This window comes from Zonotrichia albicollis, chromosome 6 (assembly GCF_047830755.1).
Source record: "Zonotrichia albicollis isolate bZonAlb1 chromosome 6, bZonAlb1.hap1, whole genome shotgun sequence".
In the NCBI taxonomy this organism is placed as follows: domain Eukaryota; kingdom Metazoa; phylum Chordata; class Aves; order Passeriformes; family Passerellidae; genus Zonotrichia; species Zonotrichia albicollis.
In genome coordinates, this window is record NC_133824.1 from 28,929,648 (window position 1) to 28,948,700 (window position 19,053).

The 19,053-nt window shown below is 39.9% G+C and overlaps 1 protein-coding gene across 3 annotated transcripts in view; it reads left to right on the plus strand.

Moving 5' to 3' along the window:
* Positions 1-951: 951 nt before the first annotated feature.
* Positions 952-19,053, plus strand: part of RBM25 (RNA binding motif protein 25) — a 32,935-nt gene continuing 14,833 nt past the window's right edge. For 2 of the 3 annotated variants that reach the window (XM_005479968.4, XM_005479969.4), the window contains exons 1-7: positions 952-1,111; positions 7,693-7,813; positions 11,464-11,513; positions 12,939-13,109; positions 13,413-13,470; positions 14,607-14,767; positions 17,389-17,571. In XM_005479968.4, the coding sequence (XP_005480025.1) occupies positions 7,708-7,813; positions 11,464-11,513; positions 12,939-13,109; positions 13,413-13,470; positions 14,607-14,767; positions 17,389-17,571 (729 nt within the window). In that variant the 5' untranslated portion in view covers positions 952-1,111; positions 7,693-7,707. Of the gene's footprint in view, positions 1,112-1,325; positions 1,614-7,692; positions 7,814-11,463; positions 11,514-12,938; positions 13,110-13,412; positions 13,471-14,606; positions 14,768-17,388; positions 17,572-19,053 lie in introns of those variants that run through there. The other variant, XM_074542910.1, reaches the window with a different exon arrangement.

A 19,053-nucleotide genomic window follows, 5' to 3' on the forward strand; every position in this document is an offset into this window, starting at 1 on the left:
AGGTAAAGCAAGGTGATGAACAGGACCTTAGTTCCAATGCAGTTATTGGCTGTTCAGTAGCCCGTATGACATCAGCCAGATAGTTTTAATCTGCTTTGTACTGAAGTCATTCTACAGGTGATTTTGTCATTGAACTCTTGTCTTTTGAACACTTTTCTTTAAACAGCGGAAAATACAACACATTTTTTTCCTTAGCTAATCCAACATTTTTTAAACAGATGTATGCATGTCTTCATTTTGTGGTCTACCTCATAATAATCTATAAGATCACGTTCCGCTCATTCCTAGTCACTTCCTCTTTCCACTTGCAACTTCTTGCCACCAGTGGCGTAACTACAGCAATTACTGTCTTGCATGTCATGTTGAAAATTGTCTCATAATGTAGTTTAAATGCTGAAAGTAGGTCAGAGAAACTACCAGTTGTAGACCATGGCTAGGCCCAAGAGCACAGTGACATCTTTCTGATGAGCACACAGCTGCCTAAGACACACTCTATTCGCTGTGTAAATCCTTAATTTTTTTACAGCACACGGAACCTTCCATGAAAGTCAGTTGTATCCTGGGCTGCATCCCAAGCAATACGGGAGGGGATTTACTGCCTGCGGTACAGCCCGTCCCGACCACAGTCACGGGCGGGTCGCAGCTCAGCCTGCCCAGAGTGCCATGAAGGCTGACAGACGGACAAGGCTCCGTGCCACCCACAGCCGGACACTTGCCAGGGGCTTGCCAGGGTCATCAGCCCGCCCTAGCCCCGACCGGCGACACTTGACCTCGACACGGCGGAACTCCGAGCCGGGTCACGGCCCCGCGCCGCCCCCGCACCAAAGATGGCGGCAGCGCGCATGCCCCTTGGCCGCCCCGGCCCGTCGGCCGCCGCCGCCGCTCTATGGTCGGCCGCGGTACTGCCTGGGCGCGGGTGGGGGCGCTCTGGCACAGCCGCCTCTGTGGTGGCGCGGCGCGGTGCACGCCGGGCCGCTGGCGGAAGAGGCGGGTCACATGACCCCGCGCGGCGCGGCGGCAGCGGCTCGGCGCGGTGTGTTCGCGGCCTAGCGGGGCCTTCGCCGGCGCAGCGCCTTCCCCGTGCCATCCCCGCCCCGCTCCGCAGCCGAGGGTGAGAACCGAGGGACTGCGGGGGAAACAGGGAGGGAGGAGGCGCGGCAGTGGCGCCTCGGCCGCCCGCTGGGCGGAGGCGCGGCCGGGACCGGGCCGAGGCCGCTGGGCCGCGGCGGGCGCTCGCTGGGGAGGCGGCTCGGGCCTGGACGGGGCGTGGAACGGGCGGCGGCCTCGGGGCGGTGCTCGCGAGGCCCGTTCGCTTCCTCTCCCGCTGGGACGCGTGGGTCTCCATTCCGCCGGCCCCGGCGGAGGTTCGGGAGCGGCCCCGCGGGAGGCGAGGGGAGCCCATCGCACGGCCGGCACCGAGACCTGCGCGGAGCTTTGCTGGCGCCCGACGCTGCTCCCCGGGCCCGGCCGCCTTGGACTGTGGGTGGGATTTTTACTTCTGCACGTCGGCGAAACCGATCACACTAGAAAACGCGGTATATTGCGACAAGGAAGTTATTGTCCTTAGTGTGCATTGGCGTGGTCATCTTAAAACACGTGTTACCAGGTCGTAGGTAAGATAATCAAGAGTGATTCATCCGTGTCAGGAGCCGTTGTGATGGGCACACGGCATGTTTTTCTCATGATGTCTTTTTCCGTTGAAGAAAAAGATCTTTGTCTGCTGGAAGGAGAGTTTTTTGTTTCAACACAGGGAATATCCTGAACACAGCTGATGGTTTTGTTTCTTTTTTAGGTCGTTAACGGCCTTAGAGAAAGTTAGCTCTGAAAAGTTTTATATTTCTTAGCCCATTCAGACTAAAATGCACGCACACTGAATTTTAGTCCCTTTTTGTGTCTGGTGTGAGATCATTACTTCAGGTATTGCGTCAGCATTTATGGAGTGAGTTCAGAACGAATTAAAAGGAAGAATAGGAGAGTTTCTTACTTTCCCTATGAAGGAGTGGCATTGATCATAGTGCTTTGTGTTTGCTGGTTTCTCTGCCTCTGAGTGCTCATTCATGTAAGTGTTGTAATGCCACAGCCATGTTTCTGTTTTGGGAAGAGTCAATAGCCAAGTTAAAATGGAAAGTCACTTACTTCACTAACCAGGGCTTTATATGGGTGCAGAGGCACAGAATTCGGAATTAAACCAAGTATCTTAAAGTTCTGATGGCATACTTAATAGACCCCTACTTAAAGGGCTTTTGGACTGAGGCTTTGGTTGGGGTAAACACATTGCTTTTTGTGCTGCTTCATAATAACAGTGTGGGATGCAGCTATTCCACAGCAATTACTAAACTCTTTCTAGATCACCTCTGAAAAACAAGTTAGAGCAAATACTAGTATTTTTGTTCTTAGCTTAGGAAATCTATAATATATTTTATCTCTCCCCATGTCTGTTGTGTTTAACATTTAAATCTTGCTTCGCTTGCCGACCATTTTGGAGAAAAATGTAGGGGTCTGAGAAAGTGGTCATTTTCACTGAGGAAACCAGTTGGCTTGGAATAGAAGATTTTTCTTATAGGGAGATTTTTTGATGATAAGTAATAATATAAACAGCACCTTTGTTGGGTGACAGACTATGAGATTGTTTTTATAATGGAGTGGCTTAAATATCCACCCATTGTTGGAGACCAACACACAAACCTGTGTGATAGAACAGACTTAACACACGGGTTAAAGTTTTTAGCACACGGGTTTGCTGTGTATGTTTTCTTCAGCCTGCACAGCTGTGCCACTTATTCTAGACTAAGGGTACAGACTTTGTGGTGCAGAAGAAGTGTTTTAAGAAAATATTGAAAGGAAGTTAAAATCAGATAAAATTAAATCAAACTATATCAGTCATAATGTCACTGTTGCTATGACACCTCGTGTATGTATTCCTATAAGACACGTGAAGTTTGTTTGTGTATTAAGGCTTGAGGGGTTTTGCAGTCAGTTTTAACTTTGTTTGGTGTAGCAGTAGTAAGTATTGCAACTGGTTGGTTCATGGGGAACTTCAGTGCTTTGAAATTGGTTAAGATGTTTTTGCAAGTTTTTAAATAAATAAAACTTTTACACATAAAGTTTCTGATGTGTAAACAGAGATAGTAATATAAATCCTGTAACACTCTTAGAATTACGACACTGTCCTGAGTAGATGATGGAATTGTTAATTTAAAATATGTTCATTACCAGAAATTTTTATTGAGTTTATGTTCTGCTTGTGGCATATCTCTTCACCTCTATTTGAAAAAAATAGGGTTAGTAAAACAGAAGGTTAAAAGAATACTATGATTAAAAAGAAATTACTGTGCTAACAGCGCAGCTGGACCAGTGCAATCTCAGTCCTCTCTTACTGGGACTTCTAGGAGTCAGAGATGATAAGGAAGAACAAGGCAGCAGTGTCTGGGTGGTGGTGACCCTTGTTTCATTGTAGTTTTGAGTTCTGTGTGCACTCAGACACTTGATTCTGGCCCTAAGGTGAGCTGTCTGCATTTGCTCAGTTGTAAATCAGAGCCAGCATGTTCCTAGTGGACAGAGCTCCATCCCAGCAGGGATCTCACCATGACAGGATTAACCAGTCTCAATGGATTTTACCAAACCTTAGAACCTATGGCTATATCCCTGTACTCTCTCCAAGTTTCAGGAAATTGATGCAGATTGCTCTGCATGTCGCTTGCTTCTACCAGGACTTAAGTCAGAAGTGCAGTGTAGAAAGCAGCTGAATTCCTTCTGGGCCAAAGTTGAACCTGGAATATTATAGCTATGTTTATGTAGCACTTGCCTTAGTAGCTCAGGCTGGTTTTGAGCTGGGTCTGCATGGACTAAGCTTAGGTGTTTAGCCATCCATTTTATAATTATTCTGCAGCTTAGAGAAATGGCCCAAGGCTAATAAAGTTTTCACCTATGTTGCTGTGTTCACTTGGATCAAGGGTGTGCTCTTGAAGGAGGTCTCACAGTCATCATCACTTAGGAAGTTTATTTCATACTGGTTTGTGCTATTCCAGTGCATAAGCTGGATTCCTTTTGGATGAAAATATATTCAAAAATGCACTTGTACCTACAAACTGGCATTTGTTTTAGTGGGGTGGGTCTCCCCAAAACATGTAGTGTAGACATGAGGGTCTAAACTTCCATTAGTTTTGTTTCACAGACTTGTTCCTGTTGTATTGCTTGCTGGCACAGACAGCCTAAACTGGCTGCACTTTGAGTCTGAGACCTGACATAAATCCATCATTTTGGCAGGTAAAGATGTTGTTTCAGTGTTTTGAGTGGTGTCAGGCCAGTTGACCACTGCTTTTCTTTCTCCTGTACTTTTGTGACCTCTGTAACATTCATGCAAATTAAACTCTTGCTTAGAGAGCTGCTAGTTAAACTGCAGCTGTCAAGCATGCTGCTTACATTCAGTTTCACTAGAGACAATACTTCCTTAAGTCAGCTGAGATTTTAAAAATATGTCAGGACTGTTTAGTTTCTTACTTAGACATTTGAATAAATTGGGGAAGTTGGAAGATCACCATGTACATTCCTGAGATCACAGTAAATGTAGCAGAAATCGATCACTGAACTGTACTGGCCGGGTAGGAGGACAGTCTGCAGAGAAGTTCAAGATGCTTGAACTGAGATACGTGCAAGTGTATTCTACATAGATCCAGCTTAGCATCTCCTAAATCTTCATACCTAACCTTTGATTTGTAGTTGCTTAGAAATTTTTAGTTGCTTAGGGTGTTATGCAGTTCCTTTGATTGTGGTGTCTTGGATGCATCGTCCTCCCTTGCCCAGATCTCTCACTTCTCCAGTGAGCAGTTTCACTGCTGGTATCTTGGCCCTCACAGCTTTCATAACTGAACCAGAATTCAGCTGTTCTCTGCTGCTTTCACATTAGCAGTTGCACAGAGTGGTGAGAAGGAGACCAGGCTTTCCTTAATTCTAGTTTTGATCTTAAATGCCACAGGCAGCAGAGTTGCTAGGATTGGTCCGTGTAAGAATTAAGTCAGTAAGAAAACAGCTTTCTAGCTGCTGTGAAAATAATTGTACAGCTATGGGGGGTGGGGAGAGAAAGAAGGGAATGCTTTGAAATGGACTTTTGAAGGCCTGTGTGTAACAGTGTTCCACATCATCTGCCCAAAAAGATTGAAAGACTAAGTTTGTTCGCTTCTTACTGCCTTTCTCCTTTTGTGCAGCAACAGTAACTTAGTTGACTGCTAAATCTTTGGGTTTTTAATTTAAATTATAAAAAAACCCCAACCAAATAGTTCCTTCTCTGTCATATTTAACATCCACTGGCTATGGTATGTTTCAGCATCTTTTAATTCAAAGAACTGATGCACTTCTTAGTCCCCAGGCTTTTTTTGTTGGCATCTCCAAAGTGATGGCTCAGATAAAGTGCTTATCAGAGCGAGAGAAGGGGTTGCACCTACAGGCAGCCTGGAAAATTACTTCCCCAGTTATTCTTACATGTTTTACAGACCACACATTAACATTGTGTGGACCTCCGATGGTGCCACTCTGTTGTAGCCTGTTTAGAACCATTTCAGACCCAGTAGCTTATTGTTTGTACCATCTGCCCCAAAATAGCTTTGAATTTCATCCAGTTGTTTATCAGCTTGAAATGTTGGTAAGAATTGGGAGCCTTAAAGATCTTAATTTTGTGGGTTTTCTGTTGGTTATTTTTTTTATGCGTGTGAAAGTTTCAAGTAGTGGTACCAAGGCAGATAAGGGAGTTCTGTTCCCTTCCATACCATACAAGTTCCAGATTCTAGATGAATGTCAGCTGATGTACATGTAGTCTGAGGAGACAATAAGCAACTTTTTAAAAAATAATATGGTATACATATTTGCTGCTTTTCTTTACTTACACAGTTTTAAAAATTCAGGAATTGCAGAAAGGAAATGTGTTCTTAGGCATATGGATTCTAAAAGGGAGGGGAGGTTTTATCTTTATTAGATTTCAGAAAAGCTCTATTGAATTGTTTGAAAAATTTTACATTTTCTCTCTTATTTCTTCTGCCATCTTAGACCTTGTGTCACAGGAGTGTTCATTGTTTTGCTTGGTGATTTATTGATAAATGCCCTTAGGGGTCAATGAATGCCCTCATCACATACCTTGTGTAGTTTAGGTAGTTGTAAATGTTTCCTTGGATGAGTTATGTGATAGGGTTACATATATGTGCTTAGACCAGAATAAGTACATTCTGGTGTTAGAAGGTATTACCAAATACATCTGGGTTTCTCTTTCATCCTTTCCAGTCTGCTATATAGGTTTATCTCTCGTAGTTGTTTCCAGAATCTGAGGGAATAAAGTTTTTCTATGTGGTTATGTTATTAAAATTTTTTACATCTTTTAGATGTACCTGCTATTATGGTAGAGTACTGATACTGTCTTTTACTTCTTGTATTTAAAACTAATGGCTTTGCTCTTGAGCAAGTCTGGAAGGTACATCTGTCTCCAGCAAAGAACAAAAAAATGTTCAGTGCCATTGTTCCTGGCTTGAAGAAAGCATGTTACAATCTACAGTTCTGCTGCATGTATCGGGATTTTGCTTACCATAACTCTGTTTCTCCAGACAGCCTTGCTTCCCTTTTGGCTCATGGCTGACTGTTTGGAAAGCAGTTGCAGTGCAGATCTGTCACTGTGGCTTGTAAGGCAGTCTGTAGAGTCCAGTGAGAAACGGAAGCGTTTCTGCCGGCAGCTTACTGGATTTTTGTCGCTTGTGATAGTGTGTCCTCATGATTCATATCCACATGATCCACTCTGTGTGAGCTTCTCCCATGCTTCCTCCCTGCACTGTGAATGTAGGTGTATGCTCAGCAGTAATATTGTGACCAGTTTTGGTTTTTTTAGACCTGAGGGCCAGCCTTCCATGAAGACTTGACTGTGTAAGGTTATTGAAACTGTACTGGAAGCAAGAATGCATGCCTTAGTTGTATTAAGGGTGATCTTGAGTGTTTTATGACTGGGTGGTCTCTGTTTCAGGGTCAGTAATATGCATGTAAAATAATAATCTGAATAGAAAAGGATGTTTGAAATGATCTTTACTCTCTGTGGGAGCATGTTGACCCTCAGCTCATGGGCTAATGTCCAAGTTGTGCTCTAGGAGATTTGTGGACTGGGTTGAGTTAAAAATAGATCACAGAACCCTCTTTCAAGCTTTTAACTCTCTCTTTGCTGGGATTTGAGAATCTCCCCAATGTCATCTTAAATACAACTCCCATTGGTGCTGAGCATTGCAAATGTCCCACTTCTTTCTGGTGTCTTGTTCTACAGTTGTATTGTGTGTGATCATTTCTTGTACAACAGAACTACTTGCTTTATTGAAAATGCGTTACAAGATCAGTTTTGCTTTCTAATACTGCAAAGATAGCTTTATTTTAGAGAAACTGTACAAACTGTTAAGTGCTCTTATTGGTATGAGGAGTCAGATATAGCTTTTTTTTTCAGTTCATTCTGAAACACTTCCTTAGAAGTGCTGTTTTTAATTGAGAGAGAAGACTTCTACTACATCTAACATAATGAATAGCTGGGGGGGAAAAAAGTTGAAAAAATAAGTTCTAGTTTGTAGCTGAATGTCCATATAAAAATTTTAAATAATTACAGACATTTACCACTTCACTGCTTTTGTAATTCACGTTTGCGAACTGACTATAAGTTTCCTTCTCTGTTTTTTTTAGATTGTGACTGCAAGAATGTCTTTTCCACCTCATTTGAATCGCCCTCCTATGGGAATCCCAACGCTTCCCCCTGGGATCCCACCTCCACAGTTTCCTGGTTTTCCTCCACCTGTACCTCCTGGTAAGTTAAATTAATATATGGAGTATTGTAGAATTTAACTTCTTTCTGTTATTCTGAATTCCTTTAAAAGTCAGGAACTTTTGTAAATAATATATCTTGGTAACTCATATTTGTGTACATTGCAGTTGAGGTTCTAGTTTTCCCACAGAGAATGTCATGTGAGCAAGATCTTTTTGGTCTACCAAGAACTGTTTACATTTAACCAGAAATGAAATACTGGGCTTTTCTTGAGCCTGTATTCAAGACTGAAGCTGAGTGGTGATTTCTGTTTATATCAGGCATTCCGAAGCCAGTGTTTTGACAGCAATCCATTGTAATAGCCTTTGGAAACTCTTGGGTATGCTGAGTATGTGTAATGTGAACATAGAGGAGTACCTTTCAACTCAATTTTTTTGTGTTGTTTTTCTCTATTTTAATGTCCCACTTTCTTTTATTTTGCTTCTTGTATTCTTTCCTTTAAACATCTTGCAAATTTATAGTTAGCTTTATAATTTCTTCTGATCTTCCCAAAATTATTCCTGCCTTTTTTCTTTGTTCAACTCTAAGATCAGCCTCTGGTTTTTGAGTTGAGATTTTATCTTGTTGGTCTGGAGCAGCTTTCTTTCTGTACATTGTGAATATACGTAATGATGACTTGAGGTGGGAGAGGGGAAGACATCAGAGAGTTACCTCTTCAGAATTCATCACAAGAACTGCAGAAAATAACTCCTGTGTTGTCTATATTGTCTTGAACTGTGTTGTACAGGAGTGTTTTATAGACAGCAGAGACATTCAATAAACAGATGGCTGAACTACAAAAAAATTTCTGCACATCATTTATTAGGCTAATTTTACTTGCATTAATTTTTCTAAACATTTTTCTTGAGAGCTGTGAGATGTTACCTATTTTCTGATAAAGGAAGAGTTCTTGCTTAGGTAGCATCCTGCCATCAAAAATTTCAGGTTGAATTTTAAAATAATAACTCTTATTTTTTCTAGCTCCAATTTGTATATACTAGTGTATAAAATACCAGATACTTTAAAAAATCTTTCTGAAATATATTTTTAAATGTATTGTTATAATTTTTGGCTATGAACATTTTACTTCTTAGAATGTGTGACAAAGATCTTTTTGTTCTCTTGTTGTGTTTAAATAGTCTCATTTTAGGAATCTGAATTTATATTAGTCTCATATTAGGAATCTGAATATTATGTAGAGTGCAGAAGGCTGGTATTAGGTGAGAATAAAGCTTTGGTCTGCATCAGAGAAACATGATTTGCTTGCCTGTGCAGACAACATATTTTGACTTGTAGAGGATGTGGATCTCACTTCTTAGTATAAGAACATCAGTAGAGCTGAAAATGCCACAGATTTTATGAAATTTGCTCTGAATTTAGTCCATGTGTAAGATCACAATTTTAGTGACTTACAATATTATCTTTAGCTAGCTGTTTGGTGAAAAATTAATGTCTTAGTTACCTCAGCCTGTAATTTTTTGAAGAGTTTCAGCTGGAGTAGTTTGCTTGCATAATAATGAAGTTAGGAAAGGTGGTTTGTTTTGTTTAAAAATACAGTTGCTAAAAACAGGAAGTTCTAGCATTTCCCAATACTAGTGTGGAAGATCTGATAAGAAGGTGGTTCTGATAAATCTCTGAAGATTACTGGATACCACTAAGGTGTAAAAAACCCAATTTTGCATGGCAGAAATGCTGTAGTAGGTGAGACCTGCAGTCCATATAGGCTGATGCAGTGTGTGGGCAGTGGGACTAGAAGGCAGCATTTAGGGTGGGCATGTATGCCTGTCTGCTCTCTGAGTCTGTTGCTTCATACACCGGTAGCCTTGGGTAGTAGAGTTTGATCTTCTGGTTGTTCTTTGTCTTCTTCTGGACCTGTCATTTGTGAACATTTTGGAATGTTTTACTCTGTTCATCTCTGTCACCTCTTAAAACAAATTTGAAAAGTCCATTAACTGCTGTGAAAAGTGCTACTCTCTTAAGTTTGTCTTTAAATTCGTTGCCTACTCAGTGTCTCCCTCCTGCCCCAGTTCTGATGTGGGAGTTGGGCGGGTTGAGTTTAGTGGTTCTGTTCTCCTCAGCCACGTTCCATGCCTTGCAAACCTCCACACTTGAAGAGTCTCAGAGTGTGCAGCCTTTCCTAATAAAGCAGCTGCTTCACCAGTGAGGTCATGTAGGTGCTGTTCTGTGAGGCTGGGCAGCCTTGGGTTGCAGAGACCAGGTCTGTAGGCCCTAGTCAAAACTGCAGGTGCATTAAGCTTTTGTGTAGCAGCTAAATGATGCCTTTATGGTCATTATATTTCCTGACATGCCAAATATTTCAGTGGATTTTTGTGGCTTCTGCTAAACATTGGGCAGATAGTTTCATAGAATTATCAGTGATAACACAAATGTGTTTGCTGATCTGTAACTTTAAAAGCCATTGTGATAATTATATTAATTATAGGGCTGCACGACCAGTCTTACTTGGGAGTAGTTGCTACAGCCTGTCAGATGCTGTGGTGTATTAAAACAGAGAACATGGGAGAGCAAAACAGTTTTGATTGTCTAAATGATTTGGAGGAAGAAGAGGTAGTACGACCTTAATATGAAGGGACTGAGGAAGAGAATTGAGAGCTGGAGAAAATAAAAACATAAATAAAGCAAAACCAGAGTGGATGAGGAAAAAACTGGAAAGGATGTCTGAGGAGAAGTATTGTAAGACTAAACACTAGAGAAAGTGGGGCAACAAGTCCAGGGGCAGTAGGTTGCAGAAATTTGTTTAGAATTTTTTGAATACAACACTAAGGGAAGGATTGAGAGTGAAAAAACAATGCAAGTCCGTAGAATGGAAAAAAAAAAAAGGAGATATAGGATTCCTGTGAAGAACATGAGATTGACCTCACTGTTCTCAAGTCTCAATGTGTCTGCTGATCAACAAGTAGTTTTGATGAAATTCATTCATTTAATATATTTAACCTCTAGCAGCTGGCCTGTAAAGAGCCTTTCTTATGATCAGATATTGGCTCATGAAAGTGATTTAAGCTGCCAGTGAATTTGGTAGTGTAAAATAGGTTTCATATCATTAAATATTAATTTAAAATACTGTTTAATATTAATTAATGAAAATTATTAAAATTCTGTGTTGTTCTAAATTAGGTATTGGAGACTGCCAAGTGAAGTATTCAGCAGCTTCTCAATAGAGATTTTTTATGCTGCCTTTATTACGCTATTCCATAAATAGTGGCATGAAGCCTGGTGCTGTTCTCTACAGGACCTCATCCCTATAGCCATGTGCAAAAACCATTGAACTTTTGGGAATTGTGTAAGCTGGAAACGAGATCATCTGTAGGGCATCAGCTGCCTTTGCTCTCAGGAATTCCCTGCCTCATTTATCACCCCACTGTCTTCTAGAACAATACTGTGGCTTGAATATGCTCTGAAAATAGATTTGTGTGTGACAAAGTTGAAATGGTAATACCAGAAAGTGACCAGGATGCCTATGATATGTTATATATACTTCCTTGGAATGCTTGAGGAATTACTGGTAATCAGTACTGTGAATTCTCAGTTGACCAAAATTGCTGTCTAGTTTGAAAATCATGTCTGCAATGATTCCATTTGTATTCATCAGTTCTCAGCAGGGCAGACTAATATTAATGTATTGTCTTTCTCAGGGACCCCTATGATTCCTGTACCAATGGGCATCATGGCTCCTGCTCCAACTGTAAGTATTACAGTAGGGATGTGGGATAGCCAAATAAAATTGAGAATAAAACTTAGTATATGTCACCAGTGGTTTTGTTTTGCTCTATTCTGTCAGAATTGTATTATGAAAGAAGATGCTTAATTTTAAATGCAGCTATAATGCAAATGTTATGCTAATTTCTCACCTACAAAGTTTGCAGTAATGTCTGGAGACACCAGCTGCAGAGGTGAAGCAATTATTGTTCTTGCAAGAAGACACACTTCTCTCAAATACAGTGAAAGGCTTTGTCTTTGGATCATGTGTGCTCTTCCTGTGCAGTCCAGTTAGATCAGGGAGCTTCCAGGTCTCTCACTCTGGAGTCTGTAGCCCTGACACAGTACCCTGGAGGCATTACCTCATCCAGGTTTGTGAGGCCATCGCACAGCACTGCTAGGTTGTCCAAAAAGATGGGATTTGACAAGCTTACAGATAAGGTTGCTGTCTCCATGTTGCAGGAAAAGGAATAGTTGCATGTAATATCCATCTGTGGAAAAGCAAATGAAAGGTTTCTTTGTCTATCTTCCAAATCTCAAGTTGGAAGGGAGGTTTATGATTTTTGGGTGGAAAAAAGTGCACTTTAAAATATAAACGTTACTTCTTGACTTCAATGTGAGTTACCATTTGTGTGATTTTGCAGGAGTGAAATCTCCCCAAAATACACAATTTTTGGATAGCTTGTATTATCTCCTACTGGAGGGTATGTTAATGGTAACCAGTGTGTTTAGGACAAAGATACTGAAACAAATTTATTTTTCAGTTTTGTGATTAGAATAACTTTTAGTAAGTGACACTTCTTGAAAGGTGTTCTGAGAAGAGAGACTATGCATAAGAATTGTTAACTCTTAGGTGAAAGAAGTGTAGCAAAATGGAGCAGATGGTCCTGCCTGTCTTTGTACAGTTACCTTACAAATGTTTGCTCCTTAACCTAAAGAGACTTTGTGGTGTGTGTTTATTAAATAAAGCAGTAGTGTTTATTCACTGTGTGGAAGCTTTAAGATCATGTGTCATGTGTCCATTGAAGCCTTTGAGCCAGAGTTACTTTTCTATTCACACCTTGGTTTTTACAGTATTAGATAAGGTAATTCAACTTCCTGTGACTCAAATGTTGCAAACTTGTTATTTGTAGGAGAAATAATACCTAATGTTACTGTATGCTCACCTTGAGACCTTCAGTGGCTGTGTTCAGTTATCTTTTGTTACTTTCCTTTGCCAGAAAATGGCCATCTTTTTTGTGTTGTAGAAAGTATTAAAGCCTGAACTGCTTATTGGTGTTTTACTCCACAAGCCTGAGGTTTGTATGTATTTGAAATAAGTGTGCATCCCTAAGTCTCATGTCTTACCAATTAAAAAAAAAAAAAAAAACATTCCAGTGCTTTATTTTACAATTTCTCTTCCTCTTTATAGGTGTTAGTTCCTACCACAGTGTCTATGGTTGGAAAACATTTGGGAGTCAGAAAAGATCATCCCGGCTTGAAGAACAAAGAAAATGATGAAAACTGCGGTCCCACTACTACTGTTTTTGTAGGCAACATTTCAGAGAAGGCCTCAGACATGCTCATACGGCAGCTTCTAGCAGTGAGTACAGCAGACTCTTGTTCCATTTCATCCCTGGCTGATGAATAAAGGAGCCACAAGCTCCTTTTGAAACTATTGAAACTTAAAGTAGAGCTATTCCCACTCACTGGAATAGCAGCCCACTATGCCTGAATCCGATAATGGAGAGTACAGCTTTTTGACAATATAGATGTCTATGAATATAGACGTATTTTATTTTTAGTAGAGTTTACCCTGTTTTAATTTTATAATATTTTGCAAAAAGTGGTCACATTTTTGTAATGATTTGAATATAATAATTAATGATACTTCTCTTAATTGCAGAAATGTGGTTTGGTTTTGAGTTGGAAGAGAGTGCAAGGAGCATCTGGAAAACTTCAAGGTAACTGTTCATGTTTTTCAAAATCTCTAGATATACTTTTTTTTATTAGCTGGCAGCATTTTACTATTGTGACACATTGCTGTTCTTAATGATTTTACATTTTAAGGTGCTATAATATGATAGCTGTGAAATGCTTTCTAGTAAAGGACTAGTATTTTCTGGAACTGAGAATAAAATATTATAATTAAGAATGGTTAAATGGAAAGATGTCTTGGGAGCCTAGTTTGCTTACCTTTCTTTCCTGAAGCTGAATGATTTTATAGACTATTCCTGAGAAAGCTTTCCCTCTTTGGACTTAACCCCAAAGAAAGATACTATTCTAACACTTTTACAAGTCACTTCCAGTAGTATGTATTGTTCTTCTCCATGAGGGAGGTTTTTCTGATGTAAAATTGACCTTTCCTATTGTCAAGTTGAACTGTTTTAATTTTTGTGACCTTTCCAAAGTGATTGCAGGAAACAATTTTGGTTACTAATTTTTTGCTGTGTTTTTGTACCTTGCTATATTTATGGGTTTTTTTCTTTTTAAGGATGTAGTTCAGTTTCTTCAGCTTTTTTATCTCTCACACTTTTTTATTTTGCTGTCAAAAATGTTTTTCTCATTAACACTTTTATGTAACTGTTGTGAAGAACCTAGTTTGAATGTCTGAAATATTGAAACCCTTCCCTTTAGTTTAACTATGAGCTGTTGATTGATGCCCTTGGTCATCAGACAATTGCAAATCCACCTGAGATGTCATCATATAGACTGCATTTCTTAGTGGAGACAGATATGTCAAAAGCTTTACAAACACAATCATAGTCATTTGAGTTGGAAGGGACCTTTTTAAGTTCATCTAGTCCAACCCCCTTTGACTGGATCAGGTTGCTCAGAGCCCCATCCAACCTGACCATGGAAGTTTCCAGGCATGGGACATTACAATGTGTGTACTGGTTCCATCTTATTTATTGGACTGCTAATTATATCAAAGATGAGTTCGGTGGGTGAACATTGAGTTTTTATGATGTGTACTCCTGGCTTTTTTTAAAAAAGTGCCTGTGTTCCAAGTCTATTGATTTAAAACACATTTTTAAACAAAGTAAATTACCTGAAGAGCTTTAATGTGTTTATTTCTCATTTCAATCATCCATTTCAGCCTTTGGATTTTGTGAGTACAAAGAGCCAGATTCTACCCTACGAGCGCTGAGACTACTCCATGATCTCCAGATTGGAGAGAAGAAGTTGCTGGTCAAAGTTGATGCAAAGACAAAGGCTCAGCTAGATGAATGGAAAGCAAAGAAAAAGGCATCTAATGGGGTATGTATATAATGTGTGGTTTGCATTCTTTTAGTAGAATGTCAGTGTAACGTTGCTTTCTAGATCAGATTGTGAGCATGTCTCAGTTTCTACTTCTTTCTGTGTCTTTTATTACTTTTAGGATCCTGCCAGATTCACATAAGTGAGTCTGAAGATATGTTGAAAGGCAGAGAAATGTCAGCTCTTAATTCCATAGTGTTTGAAGCTTGCTTACCTGCAAGCTACAACTACATTTCTAGAATAACTTGTGTAATTCATTATGAAGTGCAGTAATATTTGCTGTATGTTTTGATTCCGTTGCCTCATTTTTGTTTAGAAACTCTTGAAAGTGCTGAAACCCTAGAAGAAGTTACTCTGTCAATCTGTAAATTTGCTGTCTGAGGGGAATTGATGATCTTTTGGAACAAATACTGAAAAGGAAAGAAGTAGATCCTTCACTGGAAGAGACAGATATCAGGCAGTGGGCTGCATTCAGACATTTAGTAGAGGGGAAAATTGCTTTTGTACTATCCCTTTCTGAAGCTAAGGATCTGCTCTGGAATAATTGCCAATATTTGCCATGTTGAATTCTTGTTGAGATGCAAGGATACCTTAATTGACAAGCTTGCATTGAAGTTAATGGTGTCTGTTTCTTTGCTGAAAGAAACTTGCTGTATTTCAACCCAAATCAAGTTGGGCTTTGTCTCTAACTCCTGAAGGTTTTTTATGTGCCTTAAGATACCACTTAAAACCAGTTTTTTTTCAGTAAAATCAAAGTGAGAAGAGGCTCTAGTTTAGAAGACTAAAAATTCTAATCGTGCTGTAGCAAGTAAATTTTAAAAATTTCAGTTTGGAATTTTTCTTAAATATATGTAGATTATAGTGGAAACACAGATACTTTTATTTCATTTTACCTAACCAGAAGTAGAGGCATAATGATGACTTGAAGTTCTTGACATATTTTTGACTGGATGCCGTGTGTTTGGGCTGAAATCCAATAGCTTAGGAAAGCAGAGTGCTAGCTTTGTGAGGTTTGAATGGAGTACTGTATGAGCTCTTAGCCTAGGTAAGGGCTTGATTGGACTGCCCTTTCATTCTCACTTCCTTGTTTCATGTTGGCATCACCTGTGATACTGTGTTTCACAGCTGATGTTGCAAACAAGCTTTAAAGTATTTCTGGAATTCTTGTACATCTCTCCAGAATTTTGTTTTCTGCAAGTTATAGTCAGTCTGGGGGGATTGATGGTAATACAGCAGCAGGTACTGTTTGTGACTTTGGTGAAGGCAACCATAAGAGAACTGTATGGTAGAATGAGATTAACTCCATGGTTTTTGTTGGGTCTTATTGGATTTGGCTGGTTTTTTGCTCCTTTTTGTGGTGGTGCTAAAAAAGGCTGTGAATTGCTGAGGAGTATTGATGAAGTGCATTGTGATCAAACTGCTTGCAATTCCTTTCATACCATCATTGGTGTGCTGGTGCCACTTGGATCCAAAAGTTTCAAATTTTCTCAAATATTTTGAACTAAGAAATCAAACATATAAACTACAACATGATTTCATACAGAGACACACCAAGCAAACCTTTATCTTATCTTATTACCTGCTCTCCCTGATCACTTCTTCTCCCTGGATCTCTTCAATTCCACCCCGTCACCACCTTCTAGCTCTTTTCAGCCTGCTCCTCCTTGGCCTGGCAGCTTCTTCAGCTCCAACTGAATCCTCCCTTCCCCCTCATTCTTAGCTGCTGCTCCATCAGACCCTTCCCTCCCCCTCACTCCACCCACCACCTATCGTTTGACGGGATACCCAGCTGGATCCTCAGGTGAGATTCCATTTTTCTAAAAGATTCAGGGGATTGAGAGGTGGGATACCTTGCTTGGTGTGCACATCATCTTTCTATGCTTTCATGTAATATTTAGGAAAAGGCACTTCTTTGTATTCCTTTTCCTTGCTACAAGGTTGAAAGGGGCAAAAAGATGAGGAACTGCAAAGTACTTGATCAACAATAATTTTAAAAATAGTTTGTTGTTCAAGGAATGTTTTCCCTAATGATGTTTCTTTAATATAGTTCTCCAATTTGAAGTTGCAGCTTGGAAGTTTTAGGTAGGCATTGGTATTGCATGGCATTTAAGTAGAAGGCTTGGAGGAACTGCTGTTGAAGTGACTTGAAGTTCTGGAACATAAAAGGCAAAACTTTTGACCAAGAGCTGCACTATAGTGATTGTCTTTCTGGGAGCGTGTGGGTGTTCTCTCTTTTCCTGTCTACTGCCTTAATCACCATTTTTCTGTTCTATTTTAGTATGGTATTTTATTATACAATCCTACACTTGCTCTCTGCATCCATTCCATACAACTGCAATAAACTGTGATATTGCCAGTGTGAAAAGATCTGACTAATATAATGCAATTGATAATTACTTGTATTTGTAGGTGGTTTGGTTTTCATGTGGTGAGTTGTTTGGGTTGTTTTCTTTTTTTTTTTTTTTTTTTTTTTTGGTATGGTTTTTTTTGTTTGTTTGGGGTTTTGCTTTTTTATAGTAAATAGTATAGGGGCATGAATGTGATGATGAAAGGTGAACTTTTGATAAAACAACTGTTACTCTCAATTTGTTAAGTCCTGTTACTTTGCCATTTTTCCTTAGAACTCCAGACCAGAGACAACAAATGATGATGATGAAGCACTGGATGAGGAAACAAAGAGAAGAGATCAGATAATTAAAGGGGCCATTGAAGTCTTAATACGAGAATATTCCAGCGAGCTCAATGCCCCCTCCCAGGAATCTGACTCTCACCCCAGGAAGAAGAAAAAGGAAAAGAAGGAGGACGTATGTGTTTTGATTTTGGACAAAACAGATTTTTTTTTTCTTCAACTCACCTTTATATAATGGCCAAACCTTGTGCAAATACTTTAAACCTAAACTTCTGATGAGAAAACAAATCAACAAGCATTGATGTCAGCAGCAATTCCTTTTTTTTTTTTTTTTTTGAGCAGAAAGCTAGTCAGTTATAGACACCATCCCTTCAGGATGGTTTAGGGATTTGAGCACATTAATTTCTTGGAACAACAGATTTGAATCTGGGCAGGACTGAACCGACCTTTCATCCCTCTGAAGGTGGAAATACTGAATTTAGTGCAGTTTAATCTGTATGTGCATATAGGGTTTTCCAATAAGAACTTAAAAAACAACCGTAAAGAGTTCCTGCATACCATCCACTTCCAGTGAAAGATGCCAGGGCGCTATTGTAATGCCACGAATTTGGTAGTTTTTGACAAAATACTTCTCTCTGCTTTTTGAATGCATTCTTGTAGTGTGCCTTGATCCAACTGGTTGCAGCTGTCTACTCACATGTGGAAGCACTTCATTAGTTGTGTATGTCCTTGAAGGGGTCCTTCGGGGATGAAAGGCACATTGTAATCTTCCTGCCTTACAAAATCACTTCTAAACACATCTCAGTTTGGCTGGATTTGGTCAGCCAGCTTTCCTATCCTTGTGAAATGCAAAAAAAAAAACCATGTTAAGCAGGAATGAATGTTCTGGTTTAGACCTGCTTCTGTGAATGACCTTTTTATGGATTAAAAAAAAAATGGAGAAGGGGGAACAAGGATAAGCAAACTCAGACTTAGCTTTTCCAACAAAGTTTCTAACCATGGGAAAATGGGCTTTCGCACCTACCATTCTGCACCTTATATGAAAGAGAATTGGAAAGAGATAAAAGAGATTGGAAAATTGTTTGACCAAGATTTTTACCCACTTAAGTCTTCTGCAAAGTACCTATTCCAAGACAATGATGCAGTTTCAAATGCTTGTGGAGTTTAAATGTGGTGCAAGAAACATCTCCCTCAGGGAGCAAGTCTATCTTCCCACAATATTGTTAGTCATGGCCAACCTGAGGTATAAAAGTGCTGAGCTGAGAATTTGTTTTTCTTTCTTCTCCCTCCCTTTGGGAGAAGATGTTTTCCTTGATGACAGTTTGCAAATGAGTCACTGTTTAATGCTATCAGCTGTATTTTTTTGTTGCAAGTGCTGTTACAATGTGTATTATCCTGTGGGTAAATATACATATATATGGCCGTGAATAATGCCAGGTAGTTAAACATTGTAAGAGGCCTTTGCAGTCATGAAGAGCTGGGTGCTGAGTATGTCCCTGAGACAGAGCAATATTCTCTTAGCTCTGTGTCGTATAGAACTTTGCTGATCTGAGCCAGTCGAGTAGCCAAATGAGCGCTTGTAAAATACGCAGCACTTGTGGGTTGAAATTGCACCCCGTCAGCCTTTCCATACTGGGAAGGAAGACAAGAAACTTGG